At 47.7% G+C, this 20,329-nt stretch overlaps 1 protein-coding gene across 2 annotated transcripts in view; it reads right to left on the reverse strand.

Annotated features, from left to right (window-relative positions):
* The window catches only part of TMEM143 (transmembrane protein 143), a 38,052-nt gene extending 17,803 nt beyond the window's left edge, over positions 1-20,249 (reverse strand). Inside the window, exons 1-4 of one of the 2 annotated variants that reach the window (XM_049900950.1) lie at positions 19,854-20,124; positions 19,277-19,508; positions 15,467-15,571; positions 636-830 (exon numbers count right to left, since the gene is read on the reverse strand). In XM_049900950.1, coding sequence (XP_049756907.1) covers positions 636-830; positions 15,467-15,571; positions 19,277-19,508; positions 19,854-19,981 — 660 coding nt within the window. In that variant the 5' untranslated portion in view covers positions 19,982-20,124. Of the gene's footprint in view, positions 1-635; positions 831-15,466; positions 15,572-19,276; positions 19,509-19,853 lie in introns of both variants that reach the window. The other variant, XM_049900951.1, reaches the window with a different exon arrangement.
* Between the last annotated feature and the right edge of the window lie 80 nt (positions 20,250-20,329).

Consider the following 20,329-nt stretch of genomic DNA (forward strand, 5'->3'; position numbering starts at 1 on the left):
GAGGGAACAGGAAAGCTGGTAATAGGGAACCCCAGGATTGAGAAGGGAGAGTGTTGACATGTTGCGGGGTTGTTAACCAATGTCATAGAACAATGTGTGTACTAACTGTTTGATGAGAAACTAGTTTGTTCGGTAAACCTTCATCTAAAGTACAATAAAAAAAAAAAGAAAAAATGTGGAACTTTGAAATATTTTAAAGTATTTTTATTAGAACTGTGTTGACTTCAAGGATGGGCATTTTGCATTATTTCTTATTATAATTATCTGGCAGATGACACTAATGTTTCTAGTCCTAAGAAACTCTGTATCTTACGATACTTTTCCAACAGATGGGGGTGGAGTAACCTGAAAATGGGGCTCGTTTTTCTAGTTCGCCAGAGGTGCCACATGGACTGGTCCCCTGAGGTCTGGACTACAACTCCCAACAGCCTTTACTTCTCAGAGGCCCCACCCCTACCCCAAGGCCCACTGGGAATTTGAGTTGGAAACTATGGCGGCAGAGTGGTTAAGAGCTACCGCTGCTAACCAAAAAGTCCACAGTTTGAATCCTTGGAAACCATACAGTCAGTTCCACTCTGTCCTATAGTGTCACTATGAGTAGGAATCAACTCCACAGCAATGGGTTTTGGGTTTACCTGGACCTCATCCTGAGGGTGGTGAACCACCAGAGCGTAGGCCAGGGTGTCCTCGGAGAGCGGGGAGAAGTTGGCCTGGGTCAGCAGGGGCTCCAGAGCCCTAAGTACTTCCTGCTCTTTGGACAGACGCTGGGTGTCCGTTAGGGAAGGCTGGTCCAGGGTCTCCCTGTCAGGGTTGATGGGGTCATACAAGGCCTGAAGGGAGGATGAGAGAGAAGGAAAATGGGTGTGGTCATAGCAAGGGGATTGTTGGGAAACTTGAGGATGTTCCTGTCCCTGTCCTTTAAATGACTGGGTTCCCAGGGCTTGATCCTAAGCTTTCTTCTAGCTCACCCTAAGGTGCCTCACCATTCCTTTGCTTTAAACAGCATCTCTGTGTAGATAACTACTCAACTCACACCTCCAGCTCAGCCTTCTCCTTCAAGTTCCAGACCTAACATCCAACTCTGGAGCAGGCTGCTACTGGTCCACCAACACCAACCAGCGGCTTCGTGCTGCGTTGGGAATAAAATCCAGAATCTCTCCACAACCTTCACGGTACCCTTCCCCCCGACCCCCCAGCCCCCATGAACTGGTCTCTGCCTTGCTGACCTCATATACCACCCCCCCCAAAAAATTGTTGAATGAATAAAGAAAATTGAGCTTCCAGTTGCCTAGCCCATTTTGCTCATGGAAAAACTGAGCTCTGGGTGACATAATTTCTCCCACAGAAACAGAGGTGAGAGTGGACGCAGGCTGTCCAGGGACTACATTTCTCAGCTTGCCTTGGGGCTGGGTGTGGCTTGGAGACTATGGTTTCAGCTATAAACCCTGAGCGAAATGACAAATGCACCTTCCAGTCACTTCCATAGGTCTTGCTCCCTGGATTTCTGCCCTTTTCTTGTCCGGCCAGCCTAACACACTGTCTTGCCCACGACCTAGTTTTGGTCACACAGAGATGAAGACAATACCCTAAGGGATAGCAGAGCAACAAGATGAAAGGAACCTGGGTCCCAGGATGATCTCATGTGGAACAGACCGCCTAGCCACCCTGCGCCCTCTTACCGCAGTAGGAGAGAAATAAACCTACACCTTCTTTAAACCATGGTGTTGTGGGATTTGTTTATTACAGCAGCTAAGCCTTTGTACCAACTGATACAAACTCCCTACTTGACACTTCTTTTCGGATGTACTGTCATTCAAACCTAACACATGTCAAGTCCACAGATCATACCCCAGACCCCATCCCTAACCTTCCGACAGAACAATTCAACATTTCCCCACCCAAACCTATTCCTCCCTCCACCAACCATCCCCAGCTTCTCTTCTGAGCTCCAGACTTTTTTTTTTTAATTGTGGTAAATATATAGGTAACAAAACATTTGCCATTCCAACAGTCTTCACACGTACAGTCCAATGACATTAAATATGTTCATCGTGTTGTTCATCCATCACCATTATTGGTTCCTGAGTCTTTTAGAAGTAGGCTAACTGTAAGTCAGCCATAAGGGATCGGCTAAATAATGCAATCCCCTACTATAGGACACACAGTCCTGGTGGCACAGTGGTTACGCACTCAGCTGCTAACCAAAAGGTTGGCAGTTTGAACCCACCCAGCACTCCTGGAGAGAAAGACCTGACGATGTGCTTCCATAAAGATTACAGCCTAGGAAACCTTATGGAGCAGTTCTACTCTGTCCTATAGGGTCATTACGAGTAGGAATCAACTCCATGGTACACAACAAGGTTGTTTCAGATTTTGCACACTTGAAGCTCAGTGTGCCCCATGCATTGTATGAGCTCCAGACTCTTCTACTCTATTATCCACTTGACATCTCCACTTGGATGGCTGATGGCATCTTTCATCAAAGATGGACCAAAGAGAACGCTTCATTTCTCCCTGCCCACCTTCCTTTCTCAGTCTACTCCTCCCAGGAAACGGCCCCACCATCAATACAGATGCTCTGATCAGAAACCCTGGGGGCATCCTTGTACCTCAAGAAAAGATAACTTTCAGTGCGGTCAGTGAGACAGAGGAATAATATGCTGACCATGCTATCTAATCATAATCTGGACTTCTAGACTAACAGCTATGTTTTTGAGAAAAGCATGTTTTTCCTTGGTGGTCAAAACCAGGATATAAAACCATATGCCCCGAGGGGTCTTAACCAAGTGTCTTAGTTATCTAGTGCTGCTATAACAGAAACACCACAAGTGGATGGCTATAACAAAGAGAAATTTATTCTCTCGCAGTCTAGTTGGTTACACGTTCAAATTCAGGGCATCAGCTCCAGGGCAAGGCTTTCTGTCTCTGTCAGCTCTGGAGGAAGGTCCTTGTCCTCGATCTTCCCCTGGTGAATGAGCTTCTCAGGCGCAGGGGCCCTGGGTCCAAAGGACGTGCTCTGTTCCTGGTGCTGCTTTCTTGGTGGCATGAGGTCCCCAACTCACTGCTTGCTTCCCTTATCTTTTATCTCTTGGAAGATAAAAGGTGGTGCAGGCCACACCCCAGGGAAACTCCCTTTACACTGGATAAGGGAGGTAGCCTAAGCGAGAGTGTTACATCCCACCCTAATCCTTTTAACCACAGGCAGAGATTATGATTTATAACACATAAGAAAATCACCAAATGGATGACAACCACACATGGCCTAACCAAGTTAATACACACATTTTTGGGGGACATAATTCAATCCAGGACACCAAGTGACCATCTACACCCCTCAAAATACACCTTCTAGGAAGAGCACTGTCTGAGCACTGTTGTCAACAAGGTATTTTTGCAGGATAAAGCCAAAAAAAATACCCATTGCTGTCGAGTCAATTCCAACTCAAAGTGACCCTACAGGACAGAGTAGAACAGCTCCATAGGGTTTCCAGGGAGTGCCTGGTGGATTCGAACTGTTGACCGTTGGTTAGCAGCTATAGCTCTTACCAACTACACCACCAGGGTTTCCTTTTGCAAGATAATCAAAGAAAATATATGTAAGCATCTTATGACCATGATCTACGCATCCTGTGAAACTATCTGTAATCGCTAACTATACTATTAACAATCAGAAACCAATTAGACTGTGATTATTACAATAGTCATTGATTTTCCTGTAACTGCCCTGCCTATGGTTTGGTTCCTCTTTTTTACCCTATAAAAATACTTGTGTAACCAAACTGCCCCGGACTACCTGGTTCCATTTTTAATGGGCTACGTAGTTCCCCAATTACAATCGTTTTAAACCTTAATAAACCTCTCTGTTTTAACTTGAAACAGTGTTCAAGTTTTTCTCTACAATACTTGATTCATTTGTTATCACCACTACTACATCCAGTCCTTCAGCAAGCCCACATCTGTCTCTGAATCTCCCCTGAATCTACCTTCCCCTCCATCTCTACTGCTACCTTCTAGTTCAAATGTTATGAAGTGAATCGTGTTCCCCCAAAATATGTGTTGTAAATCCTAACCCCTATACCTGTGGTTAAGGAGCCCTAGTGGCAAAGTGGTTAAGTGTTCAACTGCTAACCAAAAGGTCTGCGGTTCGAATCTCTCAGTCACTCTACAGGAGAAAAATGTGGCAGTCTGCTTCTGTAAAGATTACAGCCTTGGAAAATTTTTGGAACAGTTCTACTCTGTTCTATAGGGTCCCTATGAGTCAGAATTGACTCCATGGCAAAGGGTTTAGATTGGTTATGCTTGTGGCTATAATCCCATTTGGGAGTGGGTTTTCTTCGTGATATTAATGAGGCGGTATTAGTGTAGGGTATGTCTTGAGTCAATCCTATAAAAGGAACAGATTAAGCAAACACAGTCGGGGGAAGATAGATGCCATGCCACGTGAAGATCATCAAAGAGCCAAGGAATAGAAGCTGAAGAGACAAGGAAGGACATTTCCCCAGAACTGGCAGAGCAAGAAAGCCTTCCCCCAGAGCCGGCTCCCTGATTTCAGACTTCTAGCCTCCTAAGCTGTGAGAAAATAAATCTGTTTGTTAAAGCCACCCACTTGTGGTATTTCTGTTATAGCGGCAAGATAACTAAGACAGCAAGCCACCTTCATCACTCACGTAAAACTTGCATGGGGCTCTGTTCTCTCTGCTTCCACTCCCACCACTTCCAAACCATTCTCTACACGGCCATCAGAAAGATCTTAGGTAGATTATAAACAGATCCCCAACCCCGCTCCCACTCCTCTGAAAGTTTCCCACTGCATTTGGAATAAAATCTTTCCATGACATTCAAGGTCCCCCAAGAACTAGCCTCTGCCTTGCCCACCTCATCTTATGCCTCCTCCCCAAAACCAAACCCAATCCAACCCATTGCTGTGGAGTTGATTCCAACTCAAGGCTATACCATGTGTTACAGAGTAGAACTCCTCCATATGGTTTTCTTGGCTGTGATTGTCAAATGAATGAAGAAAACTTGAGCTTCCAGTTACCTAGCCCATTTCACTCACGGAAAGATTGAGGCTCAGGGTAACATATGACTTGCCCTAGACTATACAGCAAGCTTAGAGGGTAATCAACCATCTAAGAAACAAGCCCATAAACCCCACCTTCTGTGTGTCTCTCAGAAGGGGTAGGGGTAAAAAAAGCAAATTTTGAGGCTAGGTGCCATTTTGAGTTAGTGGAAGAGAAGAGGGGAAATGTGTAATAAAGAATGTGGCTGACTTTTGTCCTCAATTCCTGGTTCCTGGGAGATAATCCCTAAATCTTTAGAATTTCAGGAACGACTGGGATGTCTTTGTTATACATAGTAGGCCCCTGGGCCACACCTGATAGTTTATGCTAATGAGGTGACTCCTGGCAGGGCCCTTCATAGTTTATGCTAATGAGATGACTTAGGATGGGGGCTGGCCACACTGGAAAGACCAACCATGTGATTAGAGGGTTGGGGCTGTGATACAAGTGGTATCAGCCCTACCTCCAGGGAAGGAAGGGGGCTGAAGGGCTGAAGGTTAAATTCAATCCCATGGCCAATGATTCCATCAATCATGCCTATGTAATAAAATCCCAGTAAAAAAAACTCTGGCCACCAAAGCTCAAGTGAGCTTCCCTGGCTGGCAATGTTCTGCATCTTGTGACGCACTGATGTGCTGGAGGGTGACGCGTCCTGACTCCACAGGGAGAGGGCAATGGAAGCTTCACCTCTGGGACCCTCCCAGACCTCCCCTGTGCATCTTTTCCTTTGGCTGTTTCTAATTTGTACCCTTTTGCTGTAATGAAGCTATAATTTTAAGTATAGCACTTTCCTGAGTTCCGTGAGTCATTCTTGCAAATTACTGAACCTGAGGGGGTAGTTCTTGTTGTGTGCCATAGAGTCAATTCTGACTCATAGCGACCCCATGTGACAGCGTAGAACTGCTACACAGGGTTTCCAAGGCTGTAATCTTTATGGAAAGGAACCTGGTGGTGCAGTGGTTAAGTGCTCTGCTTAACGACTAGCCACTCCAAGGTAGAAAGAGGTGGCAATTTGCTTCTGTAAAGATTACACCCTTGGCACAGAAGCTTCATAGACATATCCAAGCTCCCTGAGAGACCGAATTACTGGGCTGAGAACTGGGGACCATGGTCTCGGTGGACAACTAGCTTAGTTGGCATAACATAGTTTATAAAGAAAATGTTCCACATTCTACTTTGGTGAGTAGCATCTGGGGTCTTAAAAGCTTGTGAGCGGCCATCTAAGATACATCTACTGGTCACACCCCATCTGGAGCAAGGGAGAATAAAGAAACCAAAGACACAAAGGAAAGATTAGCCCAAAGGACTAAAGGACCACAATTACCACAGCCTCCACCAGACTGAGTCCAGCACAACTAGACGGTGCCTGACTACCAGCACTGACTGCTCTGACAGGGATCACAATAGGGGATCCCGGACAGAGCTGGAGAAAAATGTAGAACAAAATTCTATCTAAAAAAAAACCAGACTTACTGGTCTGACAGAGACTGAAGAAACCCCAAGAGTATGGCCCCTAGATATCCTTTTAACTCAGTACTGAAGTCACTCCTGAGGTTCACCCTTCAGCCAAAGATCCATAAAACAAAAAATAACACATGCAGTTCAACCACATATATGAGGCTTAATGGGCACACCAGCCGAGGGGCGAGAACGAGAAGGCAGGAGGGGACAGGAAGGCTGGACAAATGGAAATGGGGAAACCAAGGTTGAGAACGGGAGACTGTTAACACATCACAGCGATGGCAACTAATATCACAAAACAATACATGTATTAATTATTTAATAAGGAACTAATTTGCTCTGTAAAATTTCACCTAAACCACTATTTAAAAAAAAAGATTACAGCCTTGGAAACCCTATGGGGCAGCTCTACTCTGTCTTAGAGGGTCGCTATGAGTCGGAATCAACTTGATCAGCAACTAGTTAATCTTTAAGGGAGTAGATCGCCAGGTCTTTTCTCCTACGGAACAGCTGGTGGGTTTCGAAGGGTTTTGAACCACCAACCTTTAGCAGTTGAGTGCTTAACAGTTGCACCACCAGGGCTCCTTTGAAGGGGCAGTGGGAATTCTCAGTTGCTAACCAGCTGATCTGAAGTGAGGCTGATGTGGGGACCCTGAGCTTGTGGCTGGTGTCCAAAATGAGGGCAGCCTTGTGCAGGACTGTGCTCTTAACAGAGTATTTGGCTAAGTCATTGCAGGAAGATATTCCTAGTGGGAGGAATGGCCTGGGCAAAAGTGCAGAGGTAGGAAAGCATGGGGGCCTCTGGGAGAAGAGGGAACAGAAGCAAAGAGCAAGCAGACGGGAGGCGCAGGAGAGAGCCAGGCCGAGCCACGCCTCACCTGAACTGGCTCCAAGGGCTGGTATGTGCAGCTGAGGACAGGACGCAAGGCAGAGTAAAGGCCTGTGCACCGCCCCCCCCCCCCAAGTCCTTCAGCACAGGCCGACGGATGGAGTGCATCCCTTGGGCCATGTTCTCGGACTCACACTGACCTTGAGAAATTCCATTTCCCCCAGCTGAGCTGCAGTTCAGGAGTGAGGGAATCTCAGAGCGGAAGGAGGGAGACATGTGCATCCATCAAACGTCCTCTTCCAGCCAGGTTTGCTTCTGGGAACCTTGCACCCACTGGGGGCTTCAGCCCAGAAACTGGGGTGTTGTTTGTGGTCCAGCTGCTCCCTCCCTCACACAGTATAAAAACAAAAACCAAATCCGTTGCCTTCAAGTCAGTTGCGACTCATGGCGACCCCATGTGTTAGAGTAGAACTGCTCCATAGGTTTTTCTTGGCTGTAATATTTACGGAAGCAGATCACCAGGTCTTTCTTCCGTGGTGCTGCTGGGTGGGTTCAAACTGCCAACCTTTAGCTTAGTTAAAATAAAACAAAACAAAACAAAAATGTTGCCATCAAGTCTCTTCTGACTCATGGTGACCCTATAGGAAAAAGTAGAACTGCCCCATAGGGTTTCCGAGGCTGCAATCTTTACAGAAGCAGATTGCCAGGTCTTTCTTCCATGGCACTGCTGTATGGATTCAAACTGACAACCTTTAGGTTATTAGTTGAGAGAAAACTGTGCCACACAGGGACCTCCCTTGCACAATACATCCCATCAAGTCCACCTCCAAGACAGACCACTACTTCGCCTGCCTCTTTCCAGATCACCACTTCGCCTCTTTCCGCCCCACCAGGCCTGCCTGGGTCCACGCCACCATCACCTTCTCCATGGCCTCCCCAAGTCCCTTTGGCCCCCATCAACTTGTTCTCTATATAGCAGCCAGGGCAATCTCGTCAAACAATAACAACAATAAATGATAACAGCACACAGGTGGTGCTTACTATGTGCTATGTAAAAATGGTATTATTGTTAGCCTACATTTACTGATGTGGAAACTGAAGCACAGAGAGGTTAAGTAACTGCCCAAGGTCACACAGCCAGGAACTGGCTGAGCTGGAATTACACATTCGACCATGTCAGTCTTCTGGTAAAACCTTTCCCAGGCTCCTTCTGCCTTCAGAAGCCAGGACCACACTCCTTCGAAGTCTCACAGGGCCTGACACTACAAATCCCACTCGATCACTCCACGCCAGTCACACAGGATTTAGTTCCTCCACCCACAAGGACTTTACACATCTGTTTCCTCTGTCTGGGAGACTCTTACTGCCCCCTTCTTATCTCACTTCCTTTCCACTACTGAATCCCTACTCCTCATCATATTCCAGCTCTGTTACCACTCTCAAAAAAACCATCCTTTACCTGGTAGGCTGGAAGGCAGTGGAGGTTCAGTGGTGGAATTCTTGCCTCCCATGCGGGAGACCGGCTTCAATTCCATCACCCTTCTGTCAGTGGAGGCTTGCGTGTTATTATGATGCTGAACAGGTTTCAGTGGAGCTTCCAGACTAAGACAGACTAAGAATAAAGGCCTGGCAATCAACTTGCAAAAATCAGCCAATGAAAACCCTACAGATCACAACAGTCCAACCTGCAACCCGTCATGGGAATGGCGCAGGACCAGGCAGCATTTTTTTTCTGTTGCACGTGGGGTCGCCATTAGTCGGGGGCTGACTCGACGGCAGCTAACGACAACAAGTGGGTTAACATGGGGCACAGAAAACGGTAGTCTGAGCCCTTTGGACAGAGTTCAGGTACATCATAAGGAAGGAAGAGGAATTGTTTTGCTGGTCATATCCTCGCATTTGCTCAGCAGCAGAACCTCCGCAAACCAAAGCAGGGGCTCCTGCTTCATGGCAAGTCTTGTTGTTCCAGCACCGTTTCCTTACATCATGCACAACAACATTGCCTAGGTTGAGCAGGGCCACCCCATGTGGTTGGGCAGGTTGTACACTGCACAAGGGTGCCGCATCTAAGGGGCAGCATCCACGCTGTAGACACTGTAGGTCTGTACAGTCACTTTTCAGACAGAAATGAAGGGTCTAGGGCAATGTCACCCAGTAGAATTTCCTGCAGTGATGGAAATGTTCTGCATCTGCGCTGTGCAGTATAGAGCCACCGGCCACCGACGTCTCCTGAGCACGTGAAGTGCAGTGAGCATGGCTGAGGAACAGCACTTTTAATTTTACCGAATTCTAATTGTTTTAAATTTAAATAGCCACATGTGGCTAGCAGCTGCTCTGTTAGACAATGCGGGGCTAGAGAAAGGGGTGCCTTTTTCCAGTTTTCACAGAGAGCTGGTACAGAAACCAAGGTCAGCTCTGTCATAAGGCTGAACAGAGCCTCACCCCTCGCCACCAGCAGCTCTGAACTTAACCACTCACTGGAGGCCCTGCAGTCCCCACCATGTGAATTCAGCCCCCCGAGGGCAGGGTGCACTCTGGTTTTGCTCATCAGTGAAGCCTCAGCACTGGGCACAGCGCCTCACACAAACATCTGCAGAACAAAAAAACAAAACCTCAAACCCACTGCCATCCAGTCAATTCCAGCTCACGGTGGCCCACGCGTTACAGTGGAACTGCTCCATAGGGATTTCTTGCCTATAATTCTTACAGAAACAGATCACCAGGCCTTTCTTCCGCACCACCACTGGCTGGGTTCCAACTGCCAACCTTTCAGTTTATAGCCGAAAGCAAACTGTTTGCCATCTGCCTGTTGAGAACTCCAGGATTCCTGTCTCCAGTCCCAGCATCTCGTCTGAGTTCTACACTCAGCAGTTTCACACAGGCGTCTGACCGGTCTCTCAAGCCACCTAGGTTCCATGCCGAGGTCTTGACATGCTGCACCAAATGTGCACGTCGTCGTCCCCTCCAGTCTTCTCCATCCTTCCAGGAGCCCCCAAGCCTGGGGTCATCCCAGACTTCTCTTTTTCTCACACATCCAACCCATCAACAATTCCAAATGACACCACATTCAAATTTGACCATTTTACCCCCTCCGCGACTGCCACTTTCACTCAAGTCTACCCAAAGGCACCTCAGAAGAAAGGCCAGGCGATCTGTTTCCTACCTAGACTACTGCAGCCTCTCCCAGTCCTTGCCACTGCCCCTCCAGTCTGTTCCCCTCATTGCCACCAGGGGGCGCTCGTTAGACGCAGAGTCCCTCAAGCCCATCATCTGCTCAGAGACCTTGGTTGACGCCCTTCTCATTCACAGCCAAAGCCCAAGTTCCCTCGGTGGTACAGGAGGCCCCACACAATCTGCCCTGTTCCATCTCTGTTCTCACCTCCTACCTACTCCCCTCGCTCTCTCGGCTCCAGCCACACTGGCCTCCTTCCTGTTGCTCAGGGCACCATGCACAGTCCTGCCTGCCTGAGGGCCTTTGCACTGAGTGTTGCCCCAGATCTCCACGTGGTTCACTCCTCACCTCCTTCAGGCTTCTACTCAAATGTCTCTTCTTCAGTGTGGCCTTCCCTGACCACCCTACATAAAGGTGCAAAAAACACCGTCTCCAGTATTTCCTACTCTCTTGCTTTATTTTTCTCTTTAGTTGAAGTTACTAGATTGAGGGAGAGAAAGAAAGGAGGGAGGGCCCTGGATGGCACAAATGCTTTGCACTTAGCTGGTAACCAAAAAGGAGCCCCGGTGGTGCAATGGTTAAGCACTCAGCTGCTAACAGAAAGGTCAGCAGTTCGAATTCATCAGCCACTTCACAGGAGAAAGATATGGCAGCCTGCCTCCATAAAGATTACAACCTAGGAAATCCTACCGGGCAGTTCTATAGGGTATGTCTTAAATCAATCTCTTTTGAGATATAAAAGAGCAGATTAAGAAAGCAAGCAAGCAAGCACAAATAGAGGGGAAGACAGACGTCACATGATTGCCAAGGAACCTAGGAATAGACACCGAAAAGAGACAAGAATTTTCCCCCAGAGCCAACAGAGAGAGAGACCCTTCCCCTAGAGCCAATGTCCTGAATTCAGACTTCTAGCCTCTTAAAACTGTGAGAAAATGCATTTCTGTTCATTAAAGCCACCCACTTGTGGTACTTCTGTTATAGCAACCCTAGATAACAAAGACAGCACTCCATGCCTACAAAACTGACCCCCAATAAAAACCCTGGACAACAGGCTCGGGTAAGCTTCCCTAGTTGACAATACTCCAACCATGTCATCACACACCCCTGCTGGGAGAATTAAAGCACTGACCGCATGACTTCACGGTAAGAGGACAAGTGGAAGCTCACTCCTGCTCTCTCCTGGGCCCTGTTCCTATGCACCTTTTCCCTTTGCTGCCTTTCCTTTTGCTGATTTTAATATGTATCCTTTCACTGTAATAAACTGTAACCATGAGTGTAATGGTTTTTCTGAGTTCTCTGAGTCCTTCTAGTGAAACACTGAATCTGAGGGTGGTCTCGGGAGCCCCTGGTACAGGTAGGATGCTGGGAGGAGCAGGAAGAGGATGGTGAGAATTCAGCATGCAGATACCCTTCTCTCTGGAGTTCTGCCTGCTTCTCTGGCTGCTGCTGGTCCATCCCCTTTACTGGTTCCAGTTCCTCTTCCTGACTCACAATGCTGCTGCACCCCAGGGCTCAGTCCCAGGGCCTCATCTCTCCTCTGTCTACACTAATTCCCTTGATGATTTCACTAGTACCACCTAGTTGCTCCTACAAGGAGCCCTGGTGGTGCAGTGGTTAAGTACCAGGCTGCTAACTGAAAGGTCTATGGTTTCAACCCACTAGCCACTCCATGGGAGAAAGATGTGGCAGTCTGCTTCTATAAAGATTACAGCCTTGGCTACGATACTCCACTGGTCTCACCCCATCGGGAGCAAGGGAGAATGAGGAAAACCAAAGACACAAGGGGAAAGTTAGTCCAAAGGACTAATAGACTACAACTACCACAGCCTCCACCAGACTGAGTCCAGCACAACTAGATGGTGCCCAGCTACCACCGCCAACTGCTCTGACAGGGATCACAATAGAGGGTCCCAGACAGAGCTGGAGAAAAATGTAGAATAAAATTCTAACTCACAAAAATGACTAGACTTACTTACCTGACAGAGACTGGAGAAACCCCAAGAGTATGGCCCCCAGACACCCTTTTAGCTCAGTACTGAAGTCACTCCTGAGGTTCACCCTTCAGCCAAAGATTAGTCAGGCCCATAAAACGAAATTAGACTAAAGGGGCACACCAGCACAGGGACAAGGACTAAAAGGCAGGAGGGGACAGGAAAGCGGGTAATAGGGAACCCAAGGTGGAGAAGGAAGAGCGTTGACATGTCATGAGGTTGGTAACCAATATCACAAAACAATATGTGCACTAATTGTTTAATGAGAAGCTAGTTTGTTCTGTAAACCTGCATCTAAAGAACAATTAAAAAAAAAAAAGTAGAAATTAAACAAAAAAAATTACAGCCTTGGAAACCCTATGGGGCAGTTCTACTCTGTCCTACAGGGTTGCTGTGAGTTGGAATCGACTCAATGGCAATGGGTTAGCTGCTCCCATGTGATTCCTCAGTCCAGACCCCTTCCTTTGACCTCTAGACCCACAAATTTAACTTGGTCTCTCTAGCTGTCTCTTTTTGTTGTTGTTGCTGTTGTTAGCTGCCTTGAGGTCAGCACCTGACTCATGGCACTCCCATGTGTGCAGAGTAGAACTGCTCCATAGGGTTTTCTTGGCTGTAATCTTTATGGAAGCAGATTGCCAGGCCTTCCTTCCATGAAGCTGCTGGGTGGGTTTGAACCTTCAACCTTTAGCTCAGCAGTCAATTGCAAACTACTTGCATCACCCAGGCTTTTACCTGTTGCTTTTGAGTCAATTCCAACTCAGAGCCACCCTATAGGATCCTATAGTAGAACTGCCCCACTGGGTTTCAAAGGCTGTAATCTTCACAGAAGCAGACTGCCACATCTTTCTCCCACAAAGCGGCTGGTAGGTTTGAACTGCTGACCTTTCATTTAGCAGCCGAGCACTTAACCACCCTACCACCAAAAAAAAAAAATACCACCAGGCAGCTCAAATTCCTGCATCCAAAACGGAGCTCTCAGTCTTCCCCATAGATCTGCCCCCTCCCTCCCAATGCCGTCTTCCACATCTCTAAGCAGCTGCTCCAACCTTCCAGCTCAGGCCCAGACCCCTAGAGGCCTGACTCCTCTCCTTCTCCCACTGCCCCCATCCCACATCCTGTACATCAGCAAAGGCCTCCGAGACTTCCAACCATAACCAGCGTCCGACCACCTTTCACCATTTTCACTGCTATACTGGAGTCCTGGTACTACTAGTCATTCCTCAATTATCAGCCAAAAGGTTGGCGGTTTGAACCCATTCAGAGGTGCCGCGGAAGACTGGCCTGGAGATCTACCTCCGAAAGGTTACAGCCTTGAAAACCCCATGGAGCAGTTCTACTCTGCGCACATGGGGTTGCCTTGAGTCAGAATCAACTTGACAGCAACTAACAATGACTACTATAACTCTTGTCAGAGTTTTCATTATTTCTCACCTGAAAAAATATAACAGCCTCCTGAACAGACCTCTCTGCTTCCCCTGCCTCTGACAGGCTGTTCCCCACACGGCAGCTAGAAGGATTCTGTTAACACCTCAGTCAGCTCATGTCCCTTCTCTGCTCAGAACCCTCCCATGGCTCCCACCTCCTCAGAGTCAAAGCAGAGTCCTCACTGTGGCCCACAAGGCCCTGTACAATCTGGCCCCGTACAATCTGGCCCCTCTGCCCTCATGTCCTGCCCTCTCCCCCTCACTTACTCTCCTCCAGTACACTGTTCCCCTCCCTGCTCCTCCAACACTCTATGCGCAGTCCTGCCTTTGCACATTCTGTTCCCGCTGCCTGGACCTTTCTCCCCCACATATCCATTAGGTTCATTCCCTCACCTCTTTCAGGGCTTATGCTGGATGCACAGGTGTGCAATATTATTTCTCCCTTGCTGACTCCCTAGCTGCTAATGGACACAAAGTAAAATATGTGCTTTAGGGGGAGGTTTGCCCTCTGAAGAAACCCAGAACTCTACTAAACCATCTAAATAGGGTAAAGGAGGAAGGGCTGTTCTCTAAAAAATGTGCCACTAAATTTAGAATAGCCTGAACAGGGGCAGTAAATGATATCCATTGCCTGCAGGGGGCCTCCCACTTTTATTACTACCTTTTAACTACCCCCTTTTATTGTCCCTTACCCTATCTATTCTCTGGACATGCTGTTTGCCACATAGACATGGCTTTCTGATTAGTATTTAATCCTAGGAGAGGAATTTAGGTGTTCTCCTCCCAAGACATGAACTGGGGCACGCTTGGATGTAATCTAACCCTGTGGATGGGAGCGTAACTTCGATGATGACGTATGCTGTTCTACTCATTCCTGTCACATTAATTCTGTAAGTAATAAACGCCTGCTGATCATGACATTACAAGTGTCTGGTCTGTGCCCTCCTCCACAGTCTTTCACAAAGGACTTATGAATATAGGGACATTGCATCCTACCTCACATACCACCTCCTCAGGGAGGCCTTCCCTGACCACCCTGTCAACAGCAGGCTCCCGTCTTATCCCTCTCTATCCTCGGCTCTGCTTTATCATTCTCTATAGCACTTACCACTACTGGGCATCATATTTTATATTTATTTTTTCCTTTTCTCTGCAACAGGAGCCCTGGTTAAGTGCTAGGCTGCTAAGTGAAAGGATGGCAGTTGCAACTCACCAACTGCTCCATGGAAGAAAGATATGACAGTCTGCTTCTATAAAGATTACAGCCTTGGAATCCCACTGGGGCAGTTCTACTCTGCCCTATAGGGTCACTATGAGTCAGAATCAACTCGACAGCAACAGGTTTGGTTTTGGGTTTAGGACCCCCAACTGGGATGTTGGCTCCATGAAGGCATGGCTTCATCTTCCCTGTTCACTTCTGAGGATGCTTAGGACAGGGCCAGGTTCCAAGCTGGTACCCAGTGAATAGTTGCTGAATAAACGAAAGAGAGAACAAGCATGACAGGCCTGGAGGGGCCCCCCGTCCTCACCTGCAGCCGGTCCAGGATTTCGTGGTAGTGGAACAAAGTGCAGAACTCCACATGGGCCAAGAACTCCTCCAAAGCTGCCTTCTCTGCCGGACTGGAGTGGAATTCCTGTTACCTCAGGAGGCAAGGCTTCTGTTTAGGTCTCTTTCTCCTTCCCCCTTCTTTGTCCCAGAGCCAGGGGTCAGGGGGAAGGGGACAAAGAGGAATTCTTTCTCTTACAACCTGTATACACTATCAGAGCCCTGATTTTTCATTTTGTTTTGTTTTGAAGGGAGACGGTACACCCATTTTATTGACCAAGAAACTGAGGCAGACTGCTATAGTGAAAAACAGATGACTTAAAGAGCTAGAGGTTCAAGTGTCTGCTTTGACACTTATATGGACTGAATTGCATCCCCTCCCCCTCAAAAAAAAAGACATGTTGAACTCCTAACCTGTGTATTTATGAATATGACCCTGTGTGGAAACAGGGTCTTTGAAGATGTTACCATGAGGTCATACTGGAGTAGGGTGGGTCCTAATTGATCATGAGTGGTGTCCTAAGGAAAGAGGAGAAGGGGCACAGAGGGAAGGCAGAGGCAGAGATCACACTGATGTATCTACAAGCCAAGGAACATCAGGATTCCCAACCACCACCAGAAGCTAGGAGATGCCTGGAGCAGAGTCTCTCTCAGAGCCCTCAGAAGGAATCAAAGTGGCCGACACCCTGATTTCAGACTTCTGGCCTTCAGAGCTGTGAGACAATATATCTGTGTTGTTTTAAGCCACCTAATTTGTGATATTTTTGTTATAGCAGCCCACGGAAACTAACACGCTGACTAACATTCACACAAAGCTTACTGTGGGCCTGGCACTGTTTGCCGGCATATCTTCCTCCAGAGGATTCGAGGAGGTTGATGGAATCATAACCCCCACTTTTCATATGGGAAAACCAAGAATCAGGGGATTCACTTCCCAAGGTCAGGGAGGACTCCAGAGCACACACATTTAACAAGTTCTTTATGCTTCCTTTCTCAGTGCCCTGCATGAATGGCTTCACCTCTCTGAGCCTCAGTTTTCTCATCTGCAAAAGAGGATCATACCTTCTTTCTCAGAGGGCTGCAGTGAGTATTTGATGAGATTACGTGTCCATATTATACGTGTGTGTATGTATATATTTATGTGAATGTACATGTGCGTGAAGGAACCCTGATTCAAACCCATCAGCCACTCCATGGGCGAAAGATGTGGCAGTCAGCTTCCATAAAGATCACAGCCTTAGAAACCCTATGGGGCAGTTTCTACTCTGTCCTGTAGGTTTGCTATGAGTCAAAATAACTTGATGGCAATGGGTTTTTTTAATATGGGTGTGTATAATGAGCCCTGGTGGCACAATCCTCAAGTGTTCGACTGCTCACTGAAAGGCCAGCAGTTCAAATCCACTGGCTGCTCCATGGGAGAAAAAAACCTGGCAATCTGCTCCTATAAAGATTACACCCTAGAAAACTGTATGGGGCAGTTCTGTTCTATCACATGGGGTTGCTATAAGTCGGAATCTACTTGAAGGCACAGAACAACAACATACGTGTGTGTATAGGGGAGTTCCCGGGTGAAGCAAACAGTTAAGCACTCAACTACTAGCCAAAAGGTTGGTGGGTCGAACCCACACAGAGGTGCCTCAGAAGAAAGAACTGGCAATCTGCTTCCAAAAGGTCATAGCCTTGAAAACCCTATGGGGTGGTTCTATTCTACACACATGGGGTCGCCATAGTTGGAAGTGAATGATGGCAACTAGTAACAAATGCGTGTGTAAAGTCTAGCATAGGACTTAATACAAACAGCAAGTGTTCAATAAATAATTGTTAAATGAATGAACAATAATGCTCAGTATTGACAGGTATGAAGACAATGGCGGAGTTAAGTGCTCAAGCTCTGGAACGGGACCAGTATTGAAGGGAGATAAATGAGGCACCTAAGGTACAATCACTCTTGTTGTTGTTGGGTGTCATCGAGTCGATTCCCACTCACAGCGATCCCATATGCCAGAGCAGAACTGCCCCATAGGGTTTCCTAGGCTATATAATAGTTATGGAAGTAAATTGCTGGGTCTTTTCTCCACAGAGCTGCTAGGTGGGGTTCAAACTGCCAACCTTTTGGTTAGCAGCTGAGTACTTAACCTTTGCACCACCAGGGCTCTCATGCAGCCATTCTTAGGATCATGCAAGTGCCTCACCCACCCCATACTAGTCCTGGCCCTGTTCTGGAATTAGACCACTTCAGTTCGCATCCCGCCATTACGTGGCCTTGGGCAAGTCACTTTCCTTCTGTGTGTTTCAGTTACCTCATCTATAAAATAAGGATGATGTCAGTATCTCTCTCACTAGGTCATCCTGATGATTCAATAATACATGCAAAATACTTAGTACAATGCCTGCCATATGCTCAAACAGCATGAAAATAATTGTCATTATAGCTTTGTGACTTTGTGGTTATTATGTCATATCATGTCATGTCACGTTATATTATATGATATCATATTTCCTGGAAGAAGTACAGCTAGAATGCTCCTTAGAAGCAAGGATGGTGAGACTTCATCTCACATACTTTGTTTTTTTTTCTCACATACTTTGGACATGTTATCAGGAGGGACCAGTCCCTGAAGAAGGACATCATGCTTGGCAAAGTAGACAGTCAGCAAAAAAGAGTAAGACCCTCAACGAGATAGAGTGACACAGTGGCTGCAACAATTGGCTCGAGCATAACCACCATTGTGAGGATGGTGCAGGACAACATGGTGTTTCTTCTGTTGTACACATGGTCACTATGAGTCAGAAATGACTCAACGGCACCTAACAACAGCAACATATTATATTATGCAGTGCTATACTATATTATTATGGAAACCCTGGTGGCGTAATGGTTAAGTGTTATGGCTGCTAACCAAAGGGTCGGAGTTCGAATCCGCCAGGTGCTCCCTGAAAACTCTATGGGGCACTTCTACTCTGTCCTATAAGGTCGCTATGACTCAGAATTGGTTTGACAGCACTGGGTTTGGTTTTGGTTTATACTAAATTATAAATTATATATTTTTTTATATATATTACATATATATTATATATAAAAAATATATACTATATTATATATTATAAATTACATTATATTATAAGCCATGGCGAATCATAGCTGCTAACCAGAAGGTCGGCAGTTGGAATCCACCAGCCACTCCTTGGAAACCCTATGGGGCAGTTCTACTCTGTCCTGTTGGGTCACTATGAGTCAGAATTGACTTGCTGGCAACTGGTTTGGTTTCAGGGTTTATTCTATATTAGGAACACTGGTGGCACAGTAGTTAAGAGCTCAGCTGCTTACCAAAAGGTCAACAGTTCGAATACACCAGCAGCTACTTGAAAATCCTACGAGGCAGTTCTACTCTGTCCTGTAGGATCACTATGAGGCGGAATCGCCTGGATGGCAATGGGTTTGCAGTTTTGTTTTTTGTTTTTTTAAATACTATATTATAAATTATATTATTAAATAGTAGCAATAATAATGACTATTATATCCATTTTGCAAGGGTAAAACCATGGCCCAAAAAGTGACTTATCCAGCCTTCCAGAACTATCTAGGTCCAAACTTCAATCCCACATCTGCACCTGGGAAGTTTTCTCCCTTGGTTCCAACTCATCTCACTTACACCTGGGACGAGGAGGGGATCTGAGTACTACAGCTCCCAGGAGGCACCGGGGCAGCCTTCCATAGCACGGAGGGCCCTCGTGCCGCGAAGCTTGGTGGGAGTCGTAGTCCCCAGGGTCTGGGCCCCGGGATTGTCGGTACCTGTATCAGAAGGCGGAGCAGCTGCTCCTTGGAGAACGGGATGAAGCGCTCGCGGTACTGCTGGGCCCAGTTGCGGGGCTCCTTGGGGTTCCACATCTTGCGGTACTCCCCCATCTTGGCAGCCAGCGATGACAGGGCCCGGGGGGGCCCGAGGAGCGCGGGCAAGACCCGGACCCTGGACCCCCAGACCCCCCGGGCCACATGCAGCATGGCCAGACCCTTTCTCTGGAACCTAAACGAGAGGAATGGGCACGGATGAAAGGTCATCTGGGGGAAAGGCGCTCCCTCACCTCTATGTCTTCCCCTCACAGAGCTCAGAGCCCATCTGCCAGCCTCGAAGCCCCTGTAGCATGTCCTCTGTCATATTGCTCAGTTGGCCTGCATCCCAGGCAGGGGTCATAGGTCATTAGGTTCAGGGGCGTTTTGCGGACTCAGAGACCCAGTAGGGGTACAACTGGTTTCTGTGGGGTCTAGGCGGCGAGGCGAATCTTGGAAGCATAGGAGATGCTCGGAAAGACTACATCGGGGGTGCAAGGCCGCTCTCCCTGGCCATGCAATCCCCCACCCTCCCCCTCACCTTAGCCAACGCGCGACTGTCATTGAGCCTCCTGCGCATGTGCACAAAGGCCTTCTGGGCCCCCAAAGTTCGGCTTCAGACACCAGTACAACGCATGCGCCAACCCTGGGTCCTTGTGAGCTCGGCATTTCTAACGCCTTATCTCAACTGCGCATGCGTTATTGGCCTGCCTTGCTCCACTTCTGCTTGCTTTTGGACTCGGCGCATGCCCTGCAGCAGTGTCTCCTTGTCCGCGTGCTTCAAAGGGAAAGAGGCGGGGGGGCCGCCCGGGAGAGTGGGGCTGGGGACAGTTCCCGCGCGCCGCCCGCCAACGGCGAGCGCCCAACGTCCACTGAAGCCACGCCCCCTCACTGTGAGCGCCTCAGTAGGCGGGAAAAGAAAGGGGCGGTGCTTAGGTGCAGCCAATCAGCTCTGGAGGAGCGAAAACGCGGGAAAAAGTGGAACCAAAAGAAGGTTGAGGTGGCGCTAGGGACCGG

The sequence above is a fragment of the Elephas maximus genome, chromosome 11 (genome assembly GCF_024166365.1).
Source record: "Elephas maximus indicus isolate mEleMax1 chromosome 11, mEleMax1 primary haplotype, whole genome shotgun sequence".
NCBI classification, from domain to species: domain Eukaryota; kingdom Metazoa; phylum Chordata; class Mammalia; order Proboscidea; family Elephantidae; genus Elephas; species Elephas maximus.